Source organism: Branchiostoma lanceolatum, chromosome 11, assembly GCF_035083965.1.
Source record: "Branchiostoma lanceolatum isolate klBraLanc5 chromosome 11, klBraLanc5.hap2, whole genome shotgun sequence".
Lineage (NCBI taxonomy): Eukaryota > Metazoa > Chordata > Leptocardii > Amphioxiformes > Branchiostomatidae > Branchiostoma > Branchiostoma lanceolatum.
In genome coordinates, this window is record NC_089732.1 from 241,489 (window position 1) to 252,272 (window position 10,784).

The 10,784-nt window shown below is 46.6% G+C and overlaps 2 protein-coding genes across 2 annotated transcripts in view; one reads left to right on the forward strand and one right to left on the reverse strand.

Moving 5' to 3' along the window:
* The window catches only part of LOC136445010 (nardilysin-like), a 63,129-nt gene extending 60,801 nt beyond the window's left edge, over window positions 1–2,328 (reverse strand). Inside the window, exons 1-4 of the mRNA XM_066442841.1 lie at window positions 2,230–2,328; window positions 1,388–1,527; window positions 970–1,076; window positions 432–513 (exon numbers count right to left, since the gene is read on the reverse strand). Of these exons, the coding sequence (XP_066298938.1) occupies window positions 432–513; window positions 970–1,076; window positions 1,388–1,527; window positions 2,230–2,273 (373 nt within the window). The 5' untranslated portion in view covers window positions 2,274–2,328. The remainder of the gene's footprint in view (window positions 1–431; window positions 514–969; window positions 1,077–1,387; window positions 1,528–2,229) is intronic.
* Window positions 2,329–3,327: 999 nt separating this feature from the next.
* Window positions 3,328–10,244, forward strand: LOC136444634 (uncharacterized). The gene is made up of 7 exons (XM_066442281.1): window positions 3,328–3,904; window positions 5,662–5,934; window positions 6,639–6,773; window positions 7,713–7,917; window positions 8,361–8,508; window positions 8,970–9,084; window positions 9,887–10,244. The coding sequence occupies exons 1-7, from the start codon at window positions 3,719–3,721 to the stop codon at window positions 10,037–10,039; spliced, it is 1,215 nt and encodes a 404-aa protein (XP_066298378.1). The 5' UTR covers window positions 3,328–3,718; the 3' UTR covers window positions 10,040–10,244.
* Window positions 10,245–10,784: the final 540 nt, after the last annotated feature.

The following is a 10,784-nucleotide window of genomic DNA, read 5'->3' on the forward strand; positions in this document are numbered from 1 at the left end:
CCCAAAATGCATGCTATTGGAAAGGCCTGCACTGCAGTCCTTAAGATTGGAAGTTAAGCCGTGGTACACAGTTCATTGTGCTAGTCAAAAAGAACTAGCCAAGGGAAATTTCCCTAATACAGTCAAGACCATTACTAATAAATCATAAATTGCAGTGTTGGTACTGGAAGTACCTGTGAGTTTGAAAGTACATTCTGATTCATGAACTATTGTCATCTATATATATATATATATATATATATATATATATATATGTGTGTGTGTGTGTGTGTGTGTGTGTGTGTGTGTGTCCGTCATGTCCCTCCAACAATCAGGACAGGTCAAGGGACCTGGTAGGTAGGTAGGTATGAGTACCAGGAAAAGAGTTTCGGGTCCTTTCAGTGATCTGTCCAGTAATGAAATCCTGTAGAAGTCAGTAGTACTGTACTTACTGTGCTCTAGGTAGTGAGCCAGTCCTGGGAGGTCATCAGGGTCACTGAAACTCCCCACTCCCACACACAGGGCAGCAGCAGACTGGAGAAACAACGTATTACAGAGAAACTTCATAAAAAAACATTGTTATATGTTATGCATTGTAATACACAATGTACAGATTTTGACATCAATTTGGGTCCAATTAGTACATATACAGTCACAATTGGTCTTAGCAACCACTCAAGGGACTGATGAAAAATGGTTGGTGACGGGGGGTGGTAATAATGCTCTAAACAAGAGGGTCTTAACTTATAATGTAAAATTGGATGGGGCTGTTTTGATATGACTGGAGGTGGCTGGCTGCACCAAGGGGTTAGAAGGCCAGGTTTAACTGTAGCTGACCAAAACTGCCTCTACCTAGAATGGTTGCTGCACTAGACAGTGGTAAAACTGTAAAATTATTTCCAAAGTACAGTTATATCATTGTGAAAACAATATGCAGAAGATGGGGAGAGATACAGGTGTTTATTTGGGTGTCACAACAAGACTCCTCACCAGTTTCTCCTTCATCTTGACCGTTTTCTGCCTCTTCCTTGGGACGGGAGGATCTCTGCCTGCATCACCTGAAGACGTGCCCGACAGTCTACCTGCATTCTCATCTCCTGTATGTGAAAAACGTGCCTGCTTTTTAAGCCTGCTGCTGTCAGTGCCCAACACTTCCTGCAATCAGCAAACATTTGTTTTCATTTGAAAATGACAATGTGCAACATTAATTTACTGCTGAAAGACAGTGGATGCTGTATGAAATGTCTGACCATTCACAAAACTTTTTCAATTGCTTGTATTTTCTATGGTGTGATGTGTAGTAAGTACAGTTGAGTATTGATGTTAATTATTCCTTGCCTTTAGGTTTTTGACACAAAATGACAAAGTTATAAAAAGTAGTGGTTTTAACCCGTTTCTGGTGCATCACCTCCATCTGTGGACATCTCCTCTTCCTCATCCTGATTGGTTGGATCTTCAGGCTGTGACGTGACATCATCAGACTGCTGACCAATGGGAAGCTGGTCTGAGATCAGCAGAGCTTGTAGCCCATTGGCTAAGGTGATGACTCTGTAATAAAGTAGAAAAGCTTATTAATTACCAGGGATTGTGTTGACACGCTCTTGGGTTTGAATTCTGGACTTGTTATTCATTTTCTGAACCTACTGGAGGAATTACTGGCCTTCTAAAGGTACATTAAGGCATGAATCCTCAGTTTAGAAACCCACTAATTTTTTAGATGAGTGCTTGAGCAAAACACCAACAATACGTTCGAAACTAAAGTTATGCATCTTTGGTGTCGGAAATTATGTGACAGAGAACGGATGTAATCACAAAGTCAGATGTGGTTCTGGCTCGTCCAGGCTGGTTCATGCACTTCAGTCCGATCATCTTGGTCAGTTTTATGGAGGCCTTTAAAAAGGGGGAGGGGCAGATCCGAACTCTGACGTTACGCCCACATGTCCTTCATACGTCACACAAAGACAGCTGTGCGAGACAAGTGTGGAGAACAACGTCCTCTCCTTGGCCACAAGTGTTAAGAAACTCAGGCAGGTTACAAGACGTTTTGTTTACACTTTCCATCCACCAACAAATTATGCAATCCTGCACGTGGACCTATTTTCGTCAACCCGGCTTTTTCCTCCGACAACTTTCAACCCGAAAAACACAACCGATTACTTCCAAACTTGGCATGCTACTTCATAGATACCTCTAGAGTACATCTGTACAAACATGTAGTCCAACATCTTTAAGATTAACCTGAAAACCCACCTATATTCCTTCTTGTCGTTCGGAGATTTCTCCACTTCCGCCATCTGGACCGGTTGTTGTTTCTGACCCCTGACCCCGCGCGGTGCATGCCGGGCAGGTTCGGACTGTTCCACATCACGGCGGGGAGGGAAGGTTCGTGTGTTTTTATGTTGTCGTCTGAAATTAGCGAAATAAAACGTTGTTTTACTGCATTTCCGATCGCCGAGCCTTACAGTAAGGCGTAAGGTGCTACAGAAGCGATGGTTTGAGCCGTAGTTTGTAAAATTTTCTCAGGACGATGTTTGAAACAGATTTGTTTAGTGGTGTTGATTTCATGTTCGATGTTCAACGTGTCAAGTTACACGTCGGAAACAAACTTTTGTACTTTCTCAGATCTTGTCTTGTCCCGATGTTGACTATGATTATGCCCATATTGTCATGCTGGGCGTGGGAGATCAACTTAAAGTGCTGTGATGTGTACATGTGTGTGTGTGTGGGGGGGGGGGGGGGGGGGGGGTATGACCAAGTTCATGAGTGTTGTGGGAGGGGTAAACATAACGGCCTTATAATTAAGGGGAGGGGCATAGATAACAACAGCAGCCTCATTCAACATTGGTCCCTTTTTGTGAGGGCGTCATTTTGCCTTTTTTTTTTACCTATTGAGGACCACAAAAACAACAATCACTTGTATAATAACAGATGTAGTTGTCACTCAGTCAGAGTCTGAGTCAAACTCTTTTTCTTATCCAGAGATGATGAATATGATGTCATGTTATTGAAACACTAGAGACGAGTAGAAGCAGATTGAACCCGGGCCTGCCAGTCCACAGGCCGCACGCCTTAACCACTAGGCTAAAAGGTCTAGACCAGTTAAACTGGTCAGTTGGAGGCGCTTGAACCCCACTGTTACATTATATACAAGACTTCAATACTCAACAATAGATATATAGACTGAGAATAGTAATTTGAATGAATGAATTGATCAATGAAAGTTAATGAATCAAAAGATCAATCAATGAGTGAATGAATGAATGAATGAACAGGATTATTGAACTTGAGTCTTGTTGACATCAATGGTGAAGCAATTATAGCAGCCAGATTTCCCCAATATCTTCATTTCCCTTTGTTCCAGAAGCCAACCTGAACTCTAAGGAACACTGTCCCAGCTCCCCCAGCGATGTGACTCTCAATCCCATACTAGTACTGGCCATACCTCACCTGTACCTGGAGTGGCCATGCAGCCAAGACAGTTCAAAACTCATTTCCTCAAACTTTTATTACGGACAAATATGCAAATTATAAATCTTTTAACAGTCAGAAGTGCAATATATTTCCTATGAGTTGAAAGTATCTCCTATGAGTTTGAAGAATGCAGTTTGCCCAATGATACCAAGGAGGTTAAATTAGGAACCTCCTTGATGATACTGAGGAAAAATTGACAATCAAGTTTTTTAACACAGTCTAAAAAGTCCATTAACGTCACCAGTAAACAAAACCTGTCGGCTTCACGATGAATTCCAAACTTCCCAAGAGTTTCCGGACGGTGATCCTGTGCTCGTTAGCGAACTTCGTTAACCAGGCGGACCGTACCATCATGCCCATCGCGCTGGTGCCGATGAGCAACGAGTTTGACTGGAACCTGCAGGCTCAGGGCTGGATCCTCAGCTCCTTCGCCTTCGGATACATCAGTAGTCAGGTAAGGGTCTTGGGGTAGCCTGGAGTCAGGCTATTATAATCAACATTGGTCAGCTAAGGGCCACAGGGTAGCCTAGAACCTGCAGCAGGCGCAGGGTTGGATCCTCTGTTCCTTCCCTTTTGGATACATCAGTAGTCAGGTAAGGACCTAGGGGGAGCCTGCAGCTGGGCTAACAGGGTAGCCCAGAACCTGCAGGGCCAGGGCTGGATCTTCAGTTTGTTTGCCTTTGGATACATCAGTAGTCAGGTAAGGGCCTCGGCTTAGCATGGAGCCGGGCTATAAATCATCATTGGTCAGGTAAGGGCCACAGGGTAGTCTAGAACCTGCAGGCGCAGGGCTGCACTCTCAGCTCCTTTGCCTTCGTCAGTAGTCAGGTACATGTAAGGGCCTCAGAGGGGACTAGAACCAGGCTAATAGGGTAGCCTAGAACCTGCAAGATCAGGGCTGGATCCTCAGCTCCTTTGCTTTCGGATACATCAGTAGTCAGGTAAGGGCCTCAGGGGAGCCTGGATCCTACAGGAACATTTAGGATACATCAGTAGTCCTCATGGGAACCTGGAACTAGGCTAAGAGTAGCCTTGGCAAATTCAGTACGAAAAAGAAAGTTTCTTTTGGACCTACAAAATGGTATGATTGTGATCATGACCCAGTGAAGTTGATACTAAATCAGTATATATGGTGCTGATTACTGTGCCTTTCTCAAGTTTCTGTGTGCTGCCCCCTGCAGGTTATCGGTGGAAGTGCAGCCCGGCGGTGGGGAGGGAAGTGGGTTCTTTGTGGTCCCTAACAGTAACGTTGTGTGTGCTGCCCCCTGTAGGTTATCGGCGGAAGTGCAGCCCGGCGGTGGGGAGGGAAGTGGGTTCTGTGTGGTCCCTAACAGTAACGTTGTGTGTGCTGCCCCCTGTAGGTAATCGGCGGAAGTGCAGCCCGGCGGTGGGGAGGGAAGTGGGTTCTGTGTGGTCCCTAACAGCATGTTGTGTGCTGCCCCCTGTAGGTTATCGGCGGAAGTGCAGCCCGGCGGTGGGGAGGGAAGTGGGTTCTGTGTGGTCCCTAACAGCATGTTGTGTGCTGCCCCCTGTAGGTTATCGGCGGAAGTGCAGCCCGGCGATGGGGAGGGAAGTGGGTTCTGTGTGGTCCTAACAGTATGTTGTGTGCTGCCCCCTGTAGGTTATCGGTGGAAGTGCAGCCCGGCGGTGGGGAGGGAAGTGGGTTCTGTGTGGTCCCTAACAGCATGTTGTGTGCTGCCCCCTGTAGGTTATCGGCGGAAGTGCAGCCCGGCGATGGGGAGGGAAGTGGGTTCTGTGTGGTCCTAACAGTATGTTGTGTGCTGCCCCCTGTAGGTTATCGGTGGAAGTGCAGCCCGGCGGTGGGGAGGGAAGTGGGTTCTGTGTGGTCCCTAACAGTATGTTGTGTGCTGCCCCCTGTAGGTTATCGGTGGAAGTGCAGCCCGGCGGTGGGGAGGGAAGTGGGTTCTGTGTGGTCCCTAACAGTAACGTTGTGTGCTGCCCCCTGTAGGTTATCGGCGGAAGTGCAGCCCGGCGGTGGGGAGGGAAGTGGGTTCTGTGTGGTCCCTAACAGTAACGTTGTGTGCTGCCCCCTGTAGGTTATCGGCGGAAGTGCAGCCCGGTGGTGGGGAGGGAAGTGGGTTCTGTGTGGTTCCTAACAGTATGTTGTGTGCTGCCCCCTGTAGGTTATCAGCGGAAGTGCAGCACGGCAGTGGTCCCTAACAGTAACGTTGTGTGTGCTGCCCCCTGTAGGTTATCGGTGGAAGTGCAGCCCGACGGTGGGGAGGGAAGTGGGTTCTGGGATTCGCCGTCGCCGTGTGGTCCCTGGCGACCTTCTTCACGCCGACCTTCGCGCGGACGCTCTACGGGCTGATCTTCGCCCGGATCTGCCTGGGGTTCGCGGAGGGCCTCGGGCTGCCGACGATCTTCCACATCTTCGCGAACACGGTTCCGATGGAGGAGCGGTCGCGGGCGTTCGGCTACCTGGTGGCGTCCGGGTCCATCGGACAGACGCTCGCCTCCGTGGTGAGTTTTAGGTTATGTGAGCCGTTTTACTATTAAAAGAAAACTACTCTCCTCTTAACAGCACAAAACCCACATATCACAGAAAAAGTGGGATCATTCGTCTTCCACTGTCTCCGAAAAAGAAGTCGAACCCAATTAGTTAGAACTTAGTGGCAGTATTTAAGACTAGAGTAGACATTTGTTATACTGTTCATTATTGTCTGTCCGTCCACTTCGTGTTACATGTACATGTACTTGCAATTAGCCTACGGGCAGGAATTTGCAATAAACTTTTCTATATTAGTGTTGCAGTTTTGAGGACAAGAGTAGGAGTGATAAGGAGGCAAAAACTGATATGTTTGTTCATGAATGTGTGTGTTATGCCTAATGGCGGTTGCACCGGCTATATAGATACAGATGAAGTTGACAAATAAAGATTGGCTGGCTGTATAACATTACTAGTGCAGTAGTAGGTCTTTAGAATGTGACTTTTTAATGACAGCTGGCAGCAGAAAAAATGTGATTTTATGGATTGAGCCTCAAATCTTGTGTTGTCTGACTAACATCTCAGCAATAAACACAACTTTTATTCATGGACAAATTGTTTTTTCAAGTACCAGAACTGAACTATAAAAGTACAGACGCTAAATAACCTTGAAGATGACAAGCTTTTGTAGCTTTTGTAGTTTTTGACTGTTTGATATTGTACTTGCGCCCCCTTGCAGGTGTGCCCAAGACTGCAGTGGCCCATGATGTTCTACAGTTTCGGGGTGCTGGGGTTTGTGTGGGTCGCCACGTGGGTTCTGTGCTTCAGGGAGCAGTCCATCGACTACGACGAAGAACTCTTCCTTCCGCCCAAGGTAAAAAACTTCTTACTCTACTTTTCTTGTGTGTGTAAGAGTGTTAGCCAGGTACCCAGCCTTGTTCAGCTTTGGTCCACAGGAGTGAAGCAAAGCGGAGTGAAAAGGAGGGAGAATCTTGGGCCACTCCTAATCAATGCCTTGGTTCTACATTTGTTTTTGGCAACCAAGATGGTAGTGTGTCTATGAAGGTTAGACATCCAGGTAATACAATATGCTAACAGTTTCTCAAGCAACTGGATTTGATTTTGGATGTGATTTTCCAAAATCACATCCAGTTGCTTGAGTAACCGTTATTTGGTGCAAAATGGTGGCACTAAGTGGGTGACAAGGTAGGTTTGCGTAAGTTTAGCGACCAAAAGTTCATGTCATATTGTCCTTCCTTCACTCCCCCCAGACAGCTGGTGCAGATACGGCGGATCCATCAGTGCAGAAAACACCCAAGAAAAAGGTGCTTAGCAACGGTTCTGAACCGACCAATCAGGACTTGAGGTGTCGAATCACGTGATTGGTGGAGGGAATATTTGGGCTTTTCTCTAAGAAGTCACCGGTTGTGGTTATGAGCTTTTCACTTTAAAAGTTTTCTTTCCCACTGCAATCCTGACTGTCACAGCTTTTTGTGAGATAATTCAAGCATTCATACATGTGCCGCTGGTGTACGGTGTGGGGCCAAGAGTTTGTGGGTAATGTAAGGAAGGGGTGATTCCTGTTATACTTCAAGCAAGTCAGGGAGACAGACTCCCCTCTGCAAATAACCAGGTTTTTAACCTCTATGCCTCCTTAGATCCTGACCTCTAACCTCTGTGCCTCCATAGATCCTGACCTCTAACCTCTATGCCTCCTTAGATCCTGACCTCTAACCTCTGTGCCTCCATAGATCCTGACCTCTAACCTCTGTGCCTCCATAGATCCTGACCTCTAACCTCTGTGCCCCTGCAGATCCTGACCTCTAACCTGCGTTGGGTGGAGTTCATCTCCCATTGGCCGCTGTGGGCGATCTACTCGGCGCACTTCGCCATGAACTGGAGTAACTACGTGGTCCTGTCGTGGCTGCCGACGTACCTGCAGCGAGCGCTCGGCGCCAACGCTAACGACATCAGCTTCACCGCCTTTCCCTACATGATGAACTCTCTTGTAGGAGTTGGTAAGTTTTGCTTTTGCAGTGAGGCAGAACGGTGATGCAGTGGTTTTGCCTTTGATCAGTAATAACCTTCAGCCTGAGTATGATGATGATGAGTAAGGTTTGTATGGATTCAAGGATCTATTCATAAAAATTGAACCTTTGCCATAACTAAATTTGATTACACTTATGTTTGCCTTGGTATGTTATTACCAAATCCCATCAGTCCCTGATGCAGCTTGTGCTAACTGTACATTTTTTAAAAACAGGTGCGTTATGTCACATGGTAGTATTACTGGTTATGTAACTTGATTGGCACAACAAAAAGTACAGCAACTTTAGTACGGTCAACTACAAGATAGAAATGCAAAATAAGCTAATCCTGTGCTCCAGTATCTTTCTGATAAAGGAATCTTTTATTTGTTCTTATCTAATTTTTATTCGATCCAAACCTCCTCACCTTGCAGGTGCGGGCCACATGTCGGACTGGCTGGTTTCCCGTAAGAACTGGACGGTCCTGTCCGTGCGGCGGCTCATGACGAGTATCGGGTTACTGGGGCCCGCGGTGTTCATCCTGGCCTTCAGCACGACCAACAACCTCATTGTGGCGCTGCTGTGAGTTTCCATACAAGTCTAAACTACCATGTCTAAAGGTTTACTTCTGAGGACATTTATATAACTACACCACTTTGTAGATCACATGCTTTCAATTAAAAACTACAAACTGCTCACTCTTACATGATAGAAAATAAATCATGCAACTGGATAAATGCTCTAAGTAAGAGCATCCACTAATCTTTTGTCAGTAGATAAGATCATCAACACTTCTGAATGTTTACTCCTAAGGACATTCATATAACCGTACTGCTAGCCAATCATTTTTTTAAACCTCAGTATCTTCGTTCACAACCATGTGTTCAAAATTGGCATCACACTTGGAACAGGCCTATATTGTGAACAACAAAGTTTTTGTATTGATTGTTCATACTATAATAATCATTATCATTGTTTGTCCTCCATTGATCTGTTCCACCATTTTGTTGACCTTGACCTGTACCCTTTGCCCCCTGCCCCAGGCTGGTGTCGGTGTCCATGGGTCTGTGTGCGTGCAACTCCTCAGGTCACATGAGTAACCATGCCGACGTGGCACCCAACCACGCAGGGATCACCTTCGCTGTCTCCAACACTATGGTAGGTCCAACACACGCAAACATACGTACGTATACGCACTCACACTCACACACATACACGCACTCACATGCACACACAGCCACGCTGGGATCACCTTTGCTGTCTCCAACACTATGGTAGGTCCAACATACACACACACACACATGTACACACTCACGTACATGCACTCACATGCACATATACACACACACACACGCACACACACATGCCCAACCATGCTGGGATCACCTTTGCTGTCTCCAACACTATGGTACCGCTGGGGTTCTTATTTATTTATCTATCTATCTTCGGCACAAACTGGACAATATTCACAGAGTATACAAGATCAACACAGAGGATGCATTTAAAGTTACACATACAACAAATCAAAGAAGAGTAGTGTGCCAGTCTAAGTATACAGACACCCAAAAATTCTCAGATCTTTTGTATCGTTGCCCTGTTAAGCCACACTGTGACAACACAACACCACGTACAAGATCAATCCTTAACCCTGCTGTCTCCCCCTCCCCTGTAGGCTAGCATCCCAGGCATCGCCCACGGCCCCGTCACAGCAACGCTCGTGACGGCCACAGGACACTGGTACCCGGTCTTCATGCACGCGCACACATGTACGAGCCTACATATACTAACTCTTTTCCCCTGTTCCACTACACTACAGGCTAGTATCCCAGGCATCGCCCACGGCCCCGTCACAGCAACGCTCGTGACAGCCACAGGACACTGGTACCCGGTCTTCATGCACGCGCACACATGTACGAGCCTACATATACTAACTCTTTTCCCCTGTTCCACTACACTACAGGCTAGCATCCCAGGCATCGCCCACGGCCCTGTCACAGCGACCCTGGTGACGGCCACAGGACACTGGTACCCGGTCTTCATGGTGGCAGCTGGAGTCAACATGGTGGGGGCGATGGTCTACGCCTCACAGAGCTCTGCTAGCCAGGTGCTCTAGCACATGTACACCTGCTGGTCATACCTTTTTCCCCTGCCAGGTGCTCTAGCACACCTGTAGCTCCTGGTTGGTCCATCGTACAGGTGTACCAGCCAGGTGCTCTGAAAACTGTCAATGTTCATCATGTGCAGCTGCTCACCCTTCCAGGTGCTTTCATGTAGCTGTAGGTAACTTTAGGTTTGGAAAAAAAACATGTAGCACCTGCATGGTGTACAGCTACAAGACGACAGTCAGCCAGGTGCTCTGAAAACTTCAGCTGTTCACCATGCACAGCTGCTTTTTTTGTCCAGGTGCTTCTGTGTAGCTGTATGGAACACTGGCATCTTTGGGTAGGGAAAGCTCTGACTAGAAGCTCTTTCAATCTTTAAAGTCATGCATATTTGTATTTTCAAAACTATAAGAGTTAGTGCTCTGAGAGAAACAATGTTGCTCCAATGTACATGTAGAAGAAAACATGCTCTTTCAACTTTACTGTACATCCGGTAACAGTTAACCTTCAGCTGCTAAGGTAGCCGTTTGGTACCAGATTTGTATTGGTTATAGAGTAAGGCAGTAGAAAGAAGGTTAGATATGTATATAGGGCTTCCAACACTTAGTCTAGCAAAACCTGAGTTCTATATTCACAATGGCCAGTGTTCTGTAGGATTGTCTAGTGACATGTTTTCCACAAACATGTTGGACTTGCGGGCTGCTTTCTGTGTTCCTGGGTGTAAATACTGAACAGATAACAGCCATGGCAAGTCCT

What these genes read in the sequence shown, in the direction of transcription:
- LOC136444634 (XM_066442281.1), top strand. Translation starts at nt 3,719, where the DNA reads ATGAATTCCAAACTTCCCAAGAGTTTCCGGACGGTGATCCTGTGCTCG. An exon ending in GACAGACGCTCGCCTCCGTG is followed by an intron (nt 5,935 to 6,638) that starts GTGAGTTTTAGG and finishes GCCCCCTTGCAG; the next exon opens with GTGTGCCCAAGACTGCAGTG. An exon ending in AACTCTTCCTTCCGCCCAAG is followed by an intron (nt 6,774 to 7,712) that starts GTAAAAAACTTC and finishes GTGCCCCTGCAG; the next exon opens with ATCCTGACCTCTAACCTGCG.